Raw genomic sequence first — 17,601 nt, 5'->3', positions numbered from 1 at the left:
AAAAGACTGGTAAATTTGTGGAATGCTCAAAAAAACACCTGCTATTAGTTGACCAGATGTGTGTAAGTTCAAATGTTGCCTAGTTTTAAGTTCTTAGACATTTATCTCACAATTGACTTTTTATCTCATAATTTTGACTTTGAGCTCCTACTTTCGACTTTTTATCTCATAATCTCAACTTTTTTTATCTCATAATTTTTACATTTTTTATCTCATAATTTTGACTTTTTTCTCATAATTTTGGCTTTTTTCTCATAATTTTAGCTTTTTATCTAATAATTTTGACTTTTTATCTCATAATTTTGGCTTTTTCTTTCATATTTTTGACTTTTTATCTCAGAATTTGGACTTTTTCTTTCATATTTTTGACTTTTTATCTCATAATTTTGACTTTTTTATCTCATAATTTTGACTTTTGATGTCAAAATGTTTGACTTTGTATCTCATAATTTATTTTTATCTCAAAATTTTGACTTTTTTAATCTCATAATTATGACTTTTTAGCTCATAATTTACTTATCTCACAATTGGCTTTTTATCTCAAAATTTAGACTTTTTATCTCATAATTTCGACTTTTATCTCATAATTTCAACTTTTTTTATCTCATAACTTAGAATTTTTGTCATAATTTCCACTTTTTTTATCTCATAATTTCGACTTTTTTGATTGCTTCCAAATTTTTCTTTAAGTGGCAGAAATGGTATTCCATATAAAGTAACACTGTTGTTTCCATGAGCAGAGATAATTTCCTCCATCCACTGGTGATTATCTGGTGTTATGAGCGATTTTACCACTTGATGTCAGTGTTTTTATTTTATACTAGCTCTAAGTTTAGGCTGTATGCTTCAATACTCACAAATGCAAAATGTCATGTTTTTTATCCACACTGGACGCTGTTTGAGCAGTTAGCATACGTTATTTTTAGCCAATAGCATCTGTAGCAAAAAAAAATCCTTATCACCGATTGGTTTAATTGAGTGAAAACGTCATGTCTGCGACAATATTTTGGGTCACTTAGACGGACGTTTCTTCTTGTTAAGATCAACCTTAGGTATAGCTGGTGTAAGGCTACTGGAACATTCCTCAGGTAGGTAGGTGAATTGTAAACAGGTGATTACCATGATTTGGTATTAAAGGACTCTTTAAGATTTGGTCATTCACAATCAAAAATGGTGTGGAGCTCTCTACTTTGAGAAAGACTGCATGGGCAAGTCGTCCATCAGTTAATGACCAACATTTGTCAATGTGCGATTTCAAAGAATTTAGAGATTTCACCATGCAGTATGTAATATCAAAAGATTAAGCGAAATCTCTCTAATGTATAACCTGGCATGGATGCGTTTTACACATCCATCTGTAAAACCTTCAATAGACAGTGTTTGGAAAAGGGCAGAGCCTTCGCGGAAAATAACCTCAGAGGGGGATTGGATGAAGTTCTGTCACATCTTTACAGGCCAATCAGAGCAACCAAACACGTGACATAGCCGCCAGCGAGCTGCGCCCTTACCAAAGGAGTAAACTCCATAGAGAGCTGCATAACGCAAACCATGGTGACTGTAGACATGTCAGTACATGACTTTTGTTGTTTTTGAATAGAAAACAACTTACTGCAGTTCTTTTTACGAAGTCTTCTGCCATAATTGCAGGCCTCTTATTGCTGCTGGCTTATGTCACAACTCTGCCGCGCCCAAAAGTACTGCCCCTTGACGCTGATTGGTCCTGTCACTTTATAACCGAGCCCAAATGGTTCAGATGGGAGCTTTGCAAGATGCATTCGCCAGTGAGCGTCACAGAAACGGGCGTATCCATCTGCTTTGCGAGGTTATCTAATGCAAGGGGCAAGGCTGAAAACCTGTGACCTTTGACCACTCAGACAATGCTGCTTTAAAAACTGCCATTATTCTGAGGTGGATATTACGCCTGGGCTCAGGAACACAGGTGTTTAAATATTTAAGTTCACTGTTACATGACAACCATTGAGTAACTCTTTTTCACAATTTCCCTCTTCTTTCTTTCTGCATCCCCCCTCCTCTCCTTACATGAGGTATGTATAAACACATACCTCATGTAAATCTGCCCACAACAAGAGCTTGTACATTTTATTATCCTTTTAATTTTTTAGTTTTATTTATTTCCATATTAAATGTTTAATTCTGTACATTGAGAGCAAAGCAAGCCAGTCAAATTCTTTGTTGCATAGGCATACTTGGCCAGTAAAGCTGGTACTGATTCTGATAAAAGCCCAAATATATATCTGAAAAAAAGTGAATGCAATATAATTGCATTGGCACAAATGTGAATAAGAGTTCCTGTACTGACACTAAAAATGACAGAGTATTATAATATATTTTAGTCATGGTCCAAAGATTCCTTTTCTGCATCTGTTTTGTTTTATTTGATATGTATGGACTGAAAATATCACTGTTCAGTCAGTTCATTCTGAAGTGTTGTGCTTGTTTATGTTGAGTTTTCTCTGTTCAGCCTCCATTTTCCTCTTCATACATAGTTCTTGATGGCGTAGCTGTGAGTGGGTGTCCGGGCCAGCGTGTACCCACTGGAGCTGAACCGTCCCCTCCTCTGTGGGCAGCTCACACCCAGAATGGCTCCTCCACAGAACAGCAGCCCGGACGTCACAAAGCCGATATAAATGGCTGCTCCCAGCTCCCTCTTCAGCACCTCAGGGACGCGGGGGTTATAAAAGTCTCTGATGATGGAGTTCGCCGTCCATGCAACAGCAACGATGGTGGTGAGGGCCGCCAGGCAGAAGATGGCCCCAGAGCTCATCACCACCCGCACCTTGATCCTCGGGTGTCCCAGGCAGTTGGTGCATCGAGCACCCAGGAGGAAGATGAGGAAGCCCAAACATCCCAGGACCATGCTGATGCAGATGAGGCCGCGAGCCGCCTGGAGGTCAGGAGACAGGTCCAGGAGGGCATCATAGAGCTTACACTGCATCTGGCCCGTGTACTCGCTGACGCAGGTCATCCACAGCCCCTCCCAGAACACCTGCATGACCACCAGGTGAGTGCCGATGAACGCTGTCACCTTCCACATGGGGAGAGCACAGATCAGGATGGTGCCAGCTACACCTGTCATAGACAGGCTGATACCGAGCTCCTGCAGAGCCATGAGACACTGCTCACACCTTCACACCCTGAAAGATATAAAGAAAGGAAGGGCGTTAAAAAACAGTTCGGTATTAATTCAGAAAATACACGTAATCATTATAACATGTTGGATGTTGTTGGATTTATCAGTAAGCAATTTATTTGATGACCAGCTCTTGGATGTCCTGGTTGTGCCAGACTTCTTCCATGTGGGAATTCTGGAGCCCACTGTGCTCTTGGGAACCTTCAGTGCAGCAGATATTTTTTGGTTGCCTTCCCAGATCTGTGTCTGTCAGCAATCCTGTCTCTGAGCTCTGCAGGCAGTTCTTTTAACCTCATGCCTTTCCAAATCATGTCCAATCAGTTTAACTTTTTTTTTTTCATAAATTTGTGAAAAATTCTGATTTTGCCTTGTCATGATGGGTACTGAGTGCAGATTATTAAGTAAAAATTTTTTTTTCAACTCTAGCATCAGACTGCAACATAACAAGACTGAAAAATGTGAAGGGGGTCATGAATATTTTCTGAATGCAACATATAGTGTCTCTGACTGTGACCACAAATACCTCAAAAATCCTACAAAATCTGATCTGTCAACCCTAGAGACCAAGTGGTGGTCTGTGCCAAATTTGACCTAAAAATTCCTTGAAATATTGGGCACAATGATCTTGGCCTCTGGCTTTCAGAATCTTTTTCATTCATCAGGTTAGTGTGGAAATTTGTGCAAAGTTTAAAATAAATCCCTCATAGTGTTTTTGAGATATTACCTGAAAGCACAATGCTTCGAGGGCTAGCTATCTCCACTTTGTTGGCATAAAAACATAAATATTATGTTTGGCTTCATGTTAACCTGATGCTTATGAGGTTTTTATTTCAACAAACATCGACACAACTGAAGAAATGTTAAGTATGATAAGGAGAAAAACAAACACAAGTTATTTTTAGAGCTCCCTGAACACATGGAAACCCAAAGTACTTTACAGAGTTAAAAACAAACACTGTAAGCACAGTTATCAGAGTGACGACGGTGTCACAGAGACGTTTCCACAAAGCTGAAGTTGTTTATTGTAATCTGTGTCATTAGAAAAAAATGTAGGGGTTTTCTAGTCACGAAGTCAAAGAGCCACTAGGGGGCAGTATGTCATTAAAGACAGACTCAGAGATGAGGTGTGTTTTGCTCCTTAAACTGCTGATGTCATGGAAGAAACTAATGAAAGGAATCTCGGTTCAGTCTGAAGAGATATGTTAAAAAAAATCAGGTTTGAGAAAAACATAGCCAACATCATCACATCATAGTTGTCACCATTAAACTCAAAAGATTTCAAACTTCTCATCTCCTCACTTTCACCTTTTTCAGGTCCAGTGTTTTTAGAAATTGATTTGTTGGCTGATTTTTTGTCATTGAAACATTAAAAAAGACAAGAAATAGACTGATGAAGTTTTTTCTTATTAAAGGCTAACAACTGTAATTTAGTATAAAGTATAATATATATGTGTATACTTTATATAGTATACACTTTATTTTTTAATAGTTTTACAGTTAGATATGCACTCACTGACTACTTAATTAGGAATACATTTTTAACTGCAATCACAGCCACAGCAAACAATACATCCAGGCATGTAGACATGGTCGAGACGATCTGCTGAAGTTCAAACAGAGCATCAGAGTGTGAAAGAAGTGATTGAAATGATTGAACACATCATGGTTGTTGGTGAACTGGCAGGCTTTAATGTTGTTTATTCTGACCCCACTATTCAAATGCTGCTTCAGCAACCAAAATATCACACCAGGAGACGTTTTCCAATTTTCTATAGTCCAACTTTGGCGAGCCCATTTGAATTGTACTCTCAGTCTCCTGTTCTTAGTGGCCTAGTGTGGTCTTCTGCTGCTGTAGCCCACCTGCTTCAAGGTTTGCCATGTTGTGCATTCAGAGGTGGTATTCTGCAAACCTCAGTTGTAACAAATGCTTATTTGAGTTGTGTTTGCTTCTCTTTCTGCTCAGCCCACTCTGGTCACTTCCTCTGACTGGCCCAGACAGCTGCCACTCACTGAGTAGTGGCTCTTTTTCTCACCATTCTCTGTAAACCCGAGAGATGGTTGTGTTTGAAATCAGCAGCAGTTTGTGAAATTTTTAGACCAGCCTGTCTTGCATTGCCAACCATGGCACAACAAAAGTCATTTAAATCATCTTTCTCCCCCATTCTGAGTTTTGGTTTGAACTGCAGCACATCGTCTTGACCACATCCACATGCCTAAATACAACGGTAGCTTCCATGTGATTTGATAGTATTTGTGTAAATGGGCACTCTACAAAGCTTCAGACCCCGCTTTACTGTTTTATCTCTTATTATCATTTATAATTGTCTTTAAATTCCTACAAATGTTGTCACTATGGCCTCATGTTTTTGTTGCTGGGGTCTGTGGGTTCTTATGATGTTTTTCTTGGGTTTTTATTTAATTTTTAATATTTATGTTTGGGTTGTGTAAGTTGGTTTATTGTGCAGAGGTGGAAAGAGTACCAGACTACTGTGCTCATTTCACAAAAAAAAAAATAAAACCCTGTTTTTAAAAGTGCCAGACCAATTAACTTATCACTAATCTTATGAGCAGTTGAACAGGTGTACCTAATGAAGTGGTCGGTAAGTATTTATTCTGGATGTACAAAATTTTAACTTATTGTCATGATGATTTTTGACCAAATCTTGCAAAATAATGATTGTTAAGAACACAAAAACATTCCTTACTAAAAGTTCTTTTTTTGTGAATGATTTTTATCACTATTTAGTTTGTGCTTCTTAGAAGTTATTTTTAAAGTGTATTGTATATCATGTTTAGTTATTATCAGGTGTGGAAAGTAACTATTGACATTTACTCAAATAATTTTAATTGAGTAGTTTTCTTGGGTTCTTGTACTTTTTGAGTCCATTTTGAAATAAGTAATTTTACTTTTAGTAACTGTTCTTTAAATTAACAATAATCTTTGCTTTCACTTCTGTTGACTACACAATAGCACATAGCGAGCAGGGATGCACAATATCTTCAGCATGATGTAAATTGTTGGTAGGGCTGAATGATTTGGGAAGATAATGTAAATGCGATTTTTTTCCCCCAATATTGTGATTGTGATTTGATAAGCAATTATTTGTTTAGTTACTCATCTCATGTATTTTTCAAAAAACACAAGCAATAAATCATTCTATAGTGTAACCAACACAATGTTAGAGTAAACAAGGGCTGAACAATTTTGAAAAAATACCTAATGGTGATGATTTTGACCTGTATTGCAAATTGAAGAGGCATTTTAGTATTGAAAGGAAGATGATCATTTTTATTTAATTCTCATATTTAGTAAGAAAAATGTACAAAAGTGAAGAAAGTAGGATTTTTTAAGTAGACCATTCCTAAAAAAATGACCATGAATGATTGCATGATATGTAATGCATAACATCTCTGCTGCAAAAAAAGTTTTAAACTGGCATTTTGTCACAATTTCCAGGTAAAAAAAATATTGCGGCCTCTGCGATTTGATAATTGCAGCGGGCCATATTGCGATTTTATCTAATTTTCAGTTGATTGTCCAGCCCTAATTGTTGGTATGGGCAGATATGAAAATTTCCACTGATTATAGGCTTGTAGATGACTGTAGCTAGGAAATATTAGCTGGAAAACTCAACTGGACCAAAGCATGAATCCTTAGTTAGTTCAGATTCAAAGCTGATGACAACAGAACAGAAAGTGAAGATTTTACACCTGTTTTTTATGAGGAGAAATCCAGATGATTTAAACAAGAGACTACAAAAAGGATCAAGGTTGACAGACATTTTTCTATGTAGCATTGCTAATAACTGCTTAGAAAAAGACATTATTATAGCAAATATAGTGGACTAAGCCTACAATGGTATTCATGGTCAGAATCCTGAGAGTCAGAGCTTTCTGGTGGCATAAAACATGTTATTTTTACATTTTGTAAACAGCTGATTAGTTTAAAAAAAAGTCTGCCAGTCCGCCAAACAGAATTGATCTACTTCAAATATTCATTTAACAATTTACTCATCTTTCTGTCTTTTTTCTCTTAGAATACAGAAATTTGCTGTGTGGTGAAAATTTTGAAGCAAATGTGAGAAAACAAGAAATCTTCACATTCTTCCTGGGACATGTGAGTAATGTGATTCTTTCTGATCTGCAGCCTGATAACAGAAGGAAACACAACGTTACAGTCAGGTTAGTGGGACTAACATCAACACTGTTGTTCACATCAATTCAAACCTAAAATGTTTGTTAACTGTGGTCTGCAGTTCAAATGGTTAACATATGAACCATTTCCCAATCAGTATCTATGCAGCAGATTTTGGCAGTGATGGATAAAACTTTCCAAAGCAGCTACGTGGATGTTAAGTCCCTGAGTCACCTATTGGCTCCCTGGGTCGAGATCTCTACCTGACCAACAGGTTCTCTCTTTTTTTTTTTCTCTCTCAGCGTCTGGGTCAGATAACAACACGTGCCATTTTTGGAAATGGATATAAACAAGAAGCATGATGGGAAAAATGATACTAGAAGGTCATTTATTGAGCTACACAGTGCATAAACAAAATAAACTTTTTACCACTTGACAAAAAATATCAAACAAAAAAGTTTTTATAATTTAACTTAAACTCGCCCAATGCAAATGTTCAGTACAAAGCCCATTACAACATAGTATCATAATATAATCAACTTCATCTATTGAACTGTTCTAACATAGTCTCAAAGTGCCTCAGAAAAAACATCAGATAAAAACAATAAAAACAACCTCAGAAAAAAAAAATCTTCATTTATCCGGTACAACTTGATTATTCTAAAAAGTGCATGTTTCCTTCATGGTTTGTTGTCTGAGTGTTTGTCCTTAACTGATGTTTCACAGAAACTTTGTTTTACTTCTTGGAGCCAAAATTAAACAGTCATCAACCAGACTTCCTTGTCCCATCAGAATATCAAATATACGTCTTTGTATAAGACCGGACTGAGTCCTGTTTGCTGTATCCCACTGACTCATTCAGGAAGTACTTCACAGAGCCGGCCTCATCCTTTCTGCGGGGGCAGCTGGCACACAGAAGTGCTCCTCCCACTATCAGCAGTGCCCCGGCCCCCCACCCAATGAAAAGAGAAGCCCCCAGTTCTCTTTTCTGGGCGTCCACAAGCACAGGGTTGTAGAAGTTCCTTATAATGATGGCGGCGGTCCAGGAGACAGGGATGATGCAGAGCAGTCCACTGATGATCAGTAAAACTCCTGCTGCCACTGACGCCCTTGCTTTGGCCCGGTCGTCTGGAATGAAGTTGGTGCACTTCCCTCCTGCGAAAGCTGCGAGGATCCCGGCGAGGCCGATGATGATGGACACCACCGTGAGAGCCCGGGCGCCCTGCAGGTCAGTGCTCAATTCCAGTAAGGAGTCATACACCTTACACTGCATCTGGCCTGTACTCTGGACCACGCAGGTCATCCAGATCCCCTCCCACATGATCTGTGATGTCACTATGTTGCTTCCGATGAAGGCACTGACTCGCCACATGGGTGTCCCACAGACGATGAGCACCCCAATCCAGCCGAAGAGGGCCAGGGCACAGCCGGCCATCTGCATCCCCATGGAAGTCATCGTCTTCTCTCTCTGTTGTCTCTGAGAGAATATTAGGAGCTGTTCAAGTGTTTGTGTGCATCTGAGGCACAATGAAGAATGAGAGGCGTGAAAGCTAAGCTATTAAAGACCTCAGAGGCCCTGCCAAAGAATACCAGCCATGCAGGATTCTTTGAAGAAAGGACAATAAAGGTTTGAGTTTCGATTGTTCCTCTGGATGGAGAGGAGGATTGTGTTACTGAGGGTTTTGTTACTACTTTAACAAGGTATTACAGAAAATGAACCAAACTGTAGGCTGTTTAAATGAAGAGTAGAGCACAGAACGTGTTTGAGAGACATTTGGTACAGTCCATGTGAGTTTGGAAGGAAAGAAAGGCCACAAGTCTGCAAACAGCCATCTGAGTATGCATTTATCTAGGTGTGGACACTTGTGAGATCTTAAAACAGTCTAAATAAATCCCTGCTTGTTGTTTCAGTAGAATATCCTGTTTGTATTCCTGTGTACATATTGGTGTTGTACTCAAGACCACACTATCCAAGACCAAAACTCGCCCGAGACCAGAGTGTACAAGACCAAGACTTTTGGGGGTCAAGATTGGGTCAAGACCGAGACAAGACCAAGACCATAAAAATCAATTTTAGTTATTTATTATTTAATTTTTGAACAGTTAAAGAGCATTCTCTCTTTCATTTTAGTTTCTTTTTAATAAATTTGACAGATAAAAATAAGGTGTCTGCAACTCTTTTAAAGCACAACACGCAGAAATCTCAAATCTTAACAGATTTGTTCAACTAACTACTTATAAAAAATAAATCCTTGTATGTATTTAAAAGCCACTGACAAGTCGAGAATTATTTTAAATATCTGAAAATGTGATGCTTATCCAGATTTGTCAGGTGAATGGGGCCTAAAGTAAGCATTCAGAGGTATTTCTGACTAGAAAATTTTTGCTGGTGTTGCTATTTGTTGTTTTATCAAGTGCTTCTCCTTATATCATATTAATGAAGTTGAAAAATGGCAGATCAGTAGTTGTCTATACCGGTCTTGATGGAAAATCCCGAGTCCGGCCAGTCCGAGACTGAGACGTGACTGAGTAAAAATGCTCTCGAGTCCGAGACAAGATCAAGATATTTAAAATGATATTTCATCATTAATGACACGAAAAGAGGATATTGGCGTCCACATTTTTAGGTATTAACAAAACCAAAAGTGCCATGCAAAGAGCTTTAAATGGTCAAACGCAGCCTAAAAATTGATAAAACTACAATACATAGACTTATTGTTCTGAAATTTCTACATCAATTAAAAGTGACCACTCCTATATGTAGTTTCATTAACAATACCTCAAATAGAAATTTCTTAATTCTTATAATTGCAATGGAACGTGATGTGGCTGTGGAGTTCAAACTAACCCAAGCCCAAGCATTTCCAGGCCTGCTGCTCAGTCTGCCAACCTCTATAATTTACTTCTTATTTTGAAAGTTTGTTTCATTTTCATCAGATCCCTCCTCTGGACAATTTATCAGCATGTTATTTTAATTCTCCTCCACTTGTGTCATCCTCATTTATTTCAAAATATCAAACTACAGATGAGTACTTAGGCTTTGTTTTGGCACCGATATCCAATACTGTTATCAGTATCTGTGCACCCCTACTGCAAACAAACTACACAAGGGTACAAATTAAAGCAGACCAAGACGTACGGTGAGAAAGCACCCTGCTGCTCTCTCTGTCCATGAGTAAAATGAACTTTGCATCTTTTTAAGATGCCAGAAAGGACCGAGAAATATCAGTATTTTCTTATGCGTTTATTTGAATAGATCACAGCTGCTCTTATGCATGTGGCAGCTCTGAGTTAAAAATGAATAACTGATTTTTTTTACAGCTTTGTCATCTCTCCACACTATTAAATAACACAAAAAATGAATTGTTGATGCTGTTCATTAAAAACTGCATTTTTTGAAAACTGACATGTCACTCCCTTACTCTCTCATCCTTGTTTCCAACTGTACCCACTGTCTACCTGTATGAATAAAAGGCACATAATGCCCAAAAATATAGCTTAAAAATGATCTCCATATGGTGTCTACTACACAACAATGTTCCATTGTTAAATTTCTCATAATGAGGAAGGAAAGCTCATATGCAGCTCATTTGCTGTCCTGAGTAAACACCAACAGCAGCATGTCAACAGTCAAACTTCCTATCAGCTCCTGCTGGGCCTGATGTTTGTGTGTAAAACTACCACGATATCTACGTCCATGCTAACCTCTTCAACAGCATGCACTTTTACAGTCACTTCAGCTAAACGTGCCTGTAGCTACCGCCTCTTTCTCCTCAGAAAATGCTGACTGATCTAGCCATTCTCTGACTGGACACAAGCTTATCAGACTGGAGATTTAAAGATGGATCTGCCTGAAGACAGACATGGAATCTAGCCAATGCATCGGCTTTGTAAGATCAGATTGATGCAGCAACGGGAGCAATTTGGGTTTCAGTGTCATTTGGACATACAGTATGACCACAGGAGCTGGGGATCAAACCCTCAGCCTTCCAGTTCAGTGACGACTGACTCTACCACTGATCCAGAACTGCCCACATACCTTTAAGTATAAAAGACTCTGTAAACCTTTAACACCTGAAAATAAACCTTTTGGGTTGCGATTATTCCGCAAATGAAGCCTGTTTTTGACCATGTGATCACATAATGCATCATGCATTAGTTTCTTAGTCTGTTCTGACATAAGTGACTTCAGCACACAGTCATTAATCAGAACAGGTCCAGGTAGATTCTCTCTACAGGAATGTGATACCAGGCGAATGTAGCCACACAGCAGGGTGTGTCAACCTCAGTGAAAAAACAACAGTCATGCTGAGCTGACATCATGTTAGTGATGAGGTGCATTTGGAGATAAACAGAAGTGTAAAAAAACAAAGGTCATTTTCTGGATGTCTTTCTATGTCGATCATTAGCATTTGTAAACCCCTCCTCCAAATTAACACCTTTTCTTTGTTATTTCTCTCTGTGGAAACTCATTTAAAAAGATCTTTGTGATCTGATGCAACAGTCTAATAAAAACAAGAGAAACCAAAACTACAAGATGAATGATTCTGTGATGGCATGGTTTGATTTCGTGTAGTTTAGGAACACACTCAGCTATGTTTTTTTTTTTTTTTTTTAAAAAGCTGCTTTGTTTAAGTTAAAGTGATCATAAAAACTCTGCAAAATCACAAATCTGAGCAAATATATACATCTAGTTTCAAGACAGAAACATCAAATTACCCCTTTTTAATCCATATTCACCAGAAAGTTTCAGATGATCTACATTAGTATTTCTCATTTGAAGACAACAACAATTTGCAGATATTTTCTTTTTAGAGCAAGAAATCCAGGCCGTATTTTTGGGGTTGTGTGTCTTCAAATAAAATATGTATCTGACATTATGAGTAGAGCTTAGACAGTGCTGAAAAATTGCAGCCCCACCCGTGCCGGTGCACATTCTCTCTCTGACCACGCCAGGCCTATTTACTGTATTTACTGGTCCAACCTGATTTATACACATTTGTTTTAACGCTGGCTGTTACCTTTAAGTTTAAACTGCAGTTATGTGCTGTGTTAATGACAGAAATCTGAGCATGTCTTATAGACATAACCTCTGGCTTTAAAAAAGTAGTGAAGATGAAGAGCAGGTGTGCAGACATCACTGTGCACTGAGCATGCTGAGCATCAGTCCACATCTGATGGCCTCAGTCTGCACTGCTCTTCACTCATTTCAGTGATAAACTGAGTTGCATTAGAACAGATCATAACCTGAAGTATTTGCTTCTTTTTCCTCCACCTGTGCATAGTTACACAGAAAAACTAAAACTAAAAATCTAAGGTCAAATATAGTAATGCTACTTTGTCTGAAAGGACATCTTTGACTTGTCTTTAACTTGTTGTTTAATTTTAATTTGTTGAAAACATAAAGTCATGTGCATATTTTTTAGGTTTGTAGGGCGCTAAGATTCATCATGGAGCCCGATGTGCCACAACCGGGAACAGGAGGATGGCAGCCAAGGTCAAGCTCAATGGCATTTCTTTTGTCCAGGCCTTTTCACCCCTGGTGATAGGCTCGGAGACCACCGGCTGTTATGGGGCCCTTGTGGCATTCACGACACAACCAGGGGCTTTTGGCATCCCTACTACCTGCTTGCATGGTACCCTCAGCTGTGCTTAACTATCACATGCATCGCTTACTTTGCCCTACATGTGTAGACTTTATTTTTTAATAGATTATTTTCCCATGTACCAGGTATTATGCAAGGACATCCAAAGTACAATCTCTCAATCCTCCCACCTGCAGGTATCAAAAATAACCAGTCAGTACTTTAAGTAAATTTTAAATGAATTACTATTAACTTTTTCTTGAGTAGATATTAGAAATGACTATTCTAAATTCTTAAGTAAATTGAAAACAGAGTAACTGTACATGAGTACAATAGTCTTGTCCTATTTCTACCCTTGCAAACCCCTTATTACTTATTCATCCATTTTCTACATCACTCATCCTGTTTGGGGTCGCTGGGTGGCAGAAGGGAAGCTATCCCAGCAGTCAATGGGCAAGAGGCAGGGTACAGCCTGGACTGGTCAACAGTCAGTCGCAGGGCTGAAATATAGAGACTAACAACCTGAAACACTTTAACCTCATTTAGTGTCACCAATTCACCGTACATGTTTTTGGTCTGTGGGACGAAGCTGAAGGACCAATGCAAGGAGAGCATGCAAACTCCACACAGAAGGACCCTGACCGGGATTAGAACCAGGAACCTACTTGCTGTGAGGCACCAGTGCTGCAACACAGCGCTGTTATCACCTATACTCAATGAATTATTACCCAAGTTATTGAACATATCCAATGACTATTCAGTATCTCTGACTAAGCTGGGACCCAAAAGGTACTTGTTTCAGAGAATCACCCAACAATGATAGGATTTTTTTAAATGTAAACCCTATATGGCAAATTACATTTTCTTACAAAATCAAAAGAGTTTTGCAGATCAGTGTTAATTTCGTTGACTAAAACTATGACTAAAAATGTTTGTCGACAGCCTTTTTTTTCCATGACAAAAACTAAGATTAACAAAAATCGATCTGTGATGACTAAAACTGAGGAAAACCATGTTTAGTTTTCGTCAAGATGACTAAAACTAGACTATAATGTAGTGTAGTTTTCATCATCAGACATTCAAATTCCATGATATTTCTCCGCTGTGGGTAAATCTGTCAAAAAACAATGCAGCTGTAGCTATTCTGCCTCTCAGCTGTAGAAAGCAGGGACCCCAGGTTTGGCAGAGTGCAGTGAAAACACGACCATACCTTGGTACCAGATTTAGGCAAGAAAATACAAGCTTGGACTGAAAGTAAAGACTAAAATGTGAGGACTTTTGATGGACTAAAACTAGACTAAAACTAAAAATGATAGAAATGACTAAAATGTGACTAAAACTAAAATGCATTTCATTTAAAGACTAAAACTTGACTAAAATGAAAAATAGCTGCCAAAATTAACACTGTTGCAGATTTAAAGACTGACCAGATCGCATTTTACAATGCACTTTTTTAGATTTATACTGGTCTAAAGGTTCTTTAAGGGTTCAGTGCTTGTTAAAGTCAAACACTGTAGCAGGTTCTTCACTTGGCACTGAAAACAGTCAAACTGGCTGAACTGGTTTAACGTCTGCAGGAAGAATCCAAACTGTTGAATGTTTCTGAACACACTATCACAACATCTTTGTTCTAGTTTGACTCTATCCTGACCTACATAAATGAAAACCCATGAAAATGTAATTTCCCGTGAGCAGGCCTTCTGCACTCTTAATTAGATCATTGCATATAGTCATGAATCTAAAATACAACCTGTACAGAAAAGCTCTGCTCCTGACCTGATTTAAGTTTGGTTAACATCAATCTTTAGGAGTGTTACATGTTAACCTGTCTGACAGGTGTGTTATACAAACACCTTTACAGTCCCTGTGCCTGAATCTTCTGATAGATGCTCTCTTTAATCTTGATTATCTGTTTTATCTTGCTGATTAGGTAGATCCTGACTTTAATGTTCAACTTTAAAGTAAAATCTTAAATGTAAAGAGCAAAAAGAGAACAAAGCCAATTTAGGTCAACTAAATGTGAAATAAATAATGCATGCTTTGACAAAGGAGTAAATTTTGTACATTTTTTTTATTAAAAATCTGTGATTTCCATTTACAAAAACAGTCTTTACATGTGGATTTCAAACCAAGAAAGAAATTTAAAACACTTTATACAATAAATTCACAATAAATCATTGATACTGTACAAGTTTCCTTCCATCATAACTTTTTTCCATCCTTCTAACCCAGCTTAGATTAACCAGTCAGAGAATATAAAGGTTTCATAAAAGCTTTATATATAATATTTCTCATTTAGTCCAGTCCCATGTGCTGTTAGGAGGTGCTAAAGCCAGGACTGTCGTTTGACAGCAGCAGCACATCTCAGGGTCTCTCAGTCCTGGAGAGATGCTCTTTCCTCACCAGAGAAATCTGAATGTCTCACCTCAGTGAGACACAGTCTTGTGCTGGAGAGATTCACAGCAGAGAGCGTTAAGAAAAAGCAGTCTTAGACGTAGGCTCGGCTGGTGGCTGTGGATCTGGCCCCGCTGTATTTCACTGGGTATTCTGGACTGTCTTTGGGTGGGCAGGAGCTGCAGAGGAGGGCCCCACCCAGGATGAGAAGAGCAGCTGTGCCCCAGCCGATGTAGAGAGCGGCCCCCAGCTCTGTCTTCTGGGCCTGGATCACGATGGGGTTGTAGAAATCCCTGATGATGGAGTTCGCAGTCCAGCAGACAGGGATGAGGACCAGAACACCAGCACAAATGAAGACGATCCCAGCAGCGATGGCCACCCTAGCTTTGGCTCGGGGTTCTTCCACAAAGTTGGTGCACTTTCCTCCTGCGATGCCCAGGATGATCCCGAATGCTGCTACGATGATGGCGATGACCACCAAAGCTCTGGCCGCCTGAAGGTCCTGAGAAAGCTCCAGCAGGGAGTCATAGATCTTGCACTGCATCTGACCCGTGCTCTGTACCACACAGTTCATCCACAAGCCTCGCCAGGTGATCTGCGCCGTCACGATGTTGGCTCCGATGAAGGCCGAGACCCTCCACATGGGCAGGGCACAAACGATGATGGTTCCCAGGAAACCGATGGTGGCCAGGACAAAGCCCAGCATCTGCCTTCCCGTTGACACCATGATGAGGTCTTCTTTGAATCTCTTTGAGTTTGAATTAAAGCAGAAGAGTATGTGGAGAGGGTCAGCTCAGCTCGAGTTGTAAAGTTGGATTAATACTGCAGCACGTTTCTGTCGGGTATAAGTACTGTATGTCGTCTTTGAGGGTGGAGTCAGGACATCCTGCCCTCTGACCTGAAACCAGTGCTGTGATTTACCTGCCTGACCAGATTCTTCACATTATTTGAACATGGACAGGGAAGTAGTTTCGACGAGATGAGCATCAGTTAAACAACTCTATGTTAATGAGGCCTGTGACAAGGTGACGCATTCCTCAATCAGACAATGCTCACAAATGATTGGGCAGGCTACCGGAAGATCAGGTCCCGTCACTGGTTTCAGGTTTTAAAAAAATACCAACACGAATGAGAGTATCACCGGATGTCAGACGTCAGCTGACGGGGCCGTCATATATGGATCTGTTTCCTGGTTTGACTTTGTAAACAGAACTTTAATGTTTTATTTTATATTCATCATTTTATTTATGTTTTACTTCCATCACAATTAAAGCATTCATCCACATCAATTTCATGATCCATGTGATCAATAAATCAACAACTTTGAGCTTTTCGCATGTTATTGTGTATTTCTGGTTAGTCAGTAAGCTTCCTGGATTTGTTTACAGTGAAACAATGATTTTAAAAATATGATCTTAAAATGTCCAAGATTATTCTCAAAGATGATATTTGACAATATTGTATCATTTTAAAGACACAGGAAATTAGATTGTTTACATCATCTGCCAGTATTTACAAATACCTTTAAGCAGATACAAATAAAGATACTGATATAAATGTAGTTTAGACCTAACTTCAGTCCTCAAACACATTTTTAAATTAGGGGTAGACACAGAAAAGACTTCAGCTGATGTAAGACTGATGGTCCTGCCTTAAACTCACAAACTTATTTCTAAGTCTGGCCTATATTTACAGCCTTTAAAATCCTTTATTTACAGACAATAAAGGCCTCCTTTTATAGCTGATATAGGCTAATATTTACAGCTGATATGGGTCCAGTTACAGTCAATATAAGCCCATATATCCTGAAAATATAGGCCTATATTTACTGCTGATAAATGCCTGAATTTAATGCCAATATAGGCCTTTGTCTACAGCCAATACAGGCCTATATTTAAAGCTAATATTGGCCTATATTTACAGCCAAAATAGGCCTATCTTGAAAGTTGATATAGGCCTATTTTTAAGGCCAATGTAGGTCTTTATTTACTGCCAATAAAGGCACTTATTTACAATAAATATAGACAGATATTTACAAATAATGAAGACCCATATTAAATGAAAATAGAAGCCAATAATTTCAGTTGATAATTTAACTGTATGTACAGCCATAATAGGCTGAAATATTTACAAACAATATGAGCCAACATTTACAGTCAATATATGGTTTTATTTACAGCCAATATAGGCAGATATTTACAGCCAATAAAGACTTATTTTTACTGTAAAAATAAGCCCATAATTACAGCTGATATATGCCTATATTTACAGCCAGTAAAGGCTATAATTAGCTGCTGAAATATAGGCCTAAATTAATAGCCGATATAAGTCTATTT

General features: G+C 38.6%; 2 protein-coding genes across 2 annotated transcripts; both read right to left on the bottom strand.

The window, feature by feature from the left end:
* Positions 1-2,497: 2,497 nt before the first annotated feature.
* On the bottom strand, positions 2,498-3,130 carry LOC121520282 (claudin-4-like). The gene has a single exon (XM_041803657.1). It carries the CDS (start codon positions 3,128-3,130, stop codon positions 2,498-2,500), a length of 633 nt encoding a protein of 210 aa, XP_041659591.1.
* Positions 3,131-8,082: 4,952 nt separating this feature from the next.
* Positions 8,083-16,048, bottom strand: LOC121520260 (claudin-4-like). The gene is made up of 2 exons (XM_041803637.1): positions 15,510-16,048; positions 8,083-8,745 (listed from the first exon to the last, which is right to left on the bottom strand). Exons 1-2 carry the CDS (start codon positions 15,990-15,992, stop codon positions 8,083-8,085), a joined length of 1,146 nt encoding a protein of 381 aa, XP_041659571.1. The 5' UTR covers positions 15,993-16,048.
* Between the last annotated feature and the right edge of the window lie 1,553 nt (positions 16,049-17,601).

Source organism: Cheilinus undulatus, linkage group 2 (assembly GCF_018320785.1).
Source record: "Cheilinus undulatus linkage group 2, ASM1832078v1, whole genome shotgun sequence".
NCBI classification, from domain to species: Eukaryota; Metazoa; Chordata; class Actinopteri; order Labriformes; family Labridae; genus Cheilinus; species Cheilinus undulatus.
The sequence above is the reverse complement of the archived record's forward strand: the minus strand, read 5'-3'. Positions and strand labels throughout refer to the sequence as shown.

What these genes read in the sequence shown, in the direction of transcription:
- LOC121520282 (XM_041803657.1), bottom strand. Translation starts at nt 3,130, where the DNA reads ATGGCTCTGCAGGAGCTCGGTATCAGCCTGTCTATGACAGGTGTAGCT.
- LOC121520260 (XM_041803637.1), bottom strand. Translation starts at nt 15,992, where the DNA reads ATGGTGTCAACGGGAAGGCAGATGCTGGGCTTTGTCCTGGCCACCATC. An exon ending in CCCAGAAGACAGAGCTGGGG is followed by an intron (nt 8,746 to 15,509) that starts GCCGCTCTCTAC and finishes CAGAGAGAGAAG; the next exon opens with ACGATGACTTCCATGGGGAT.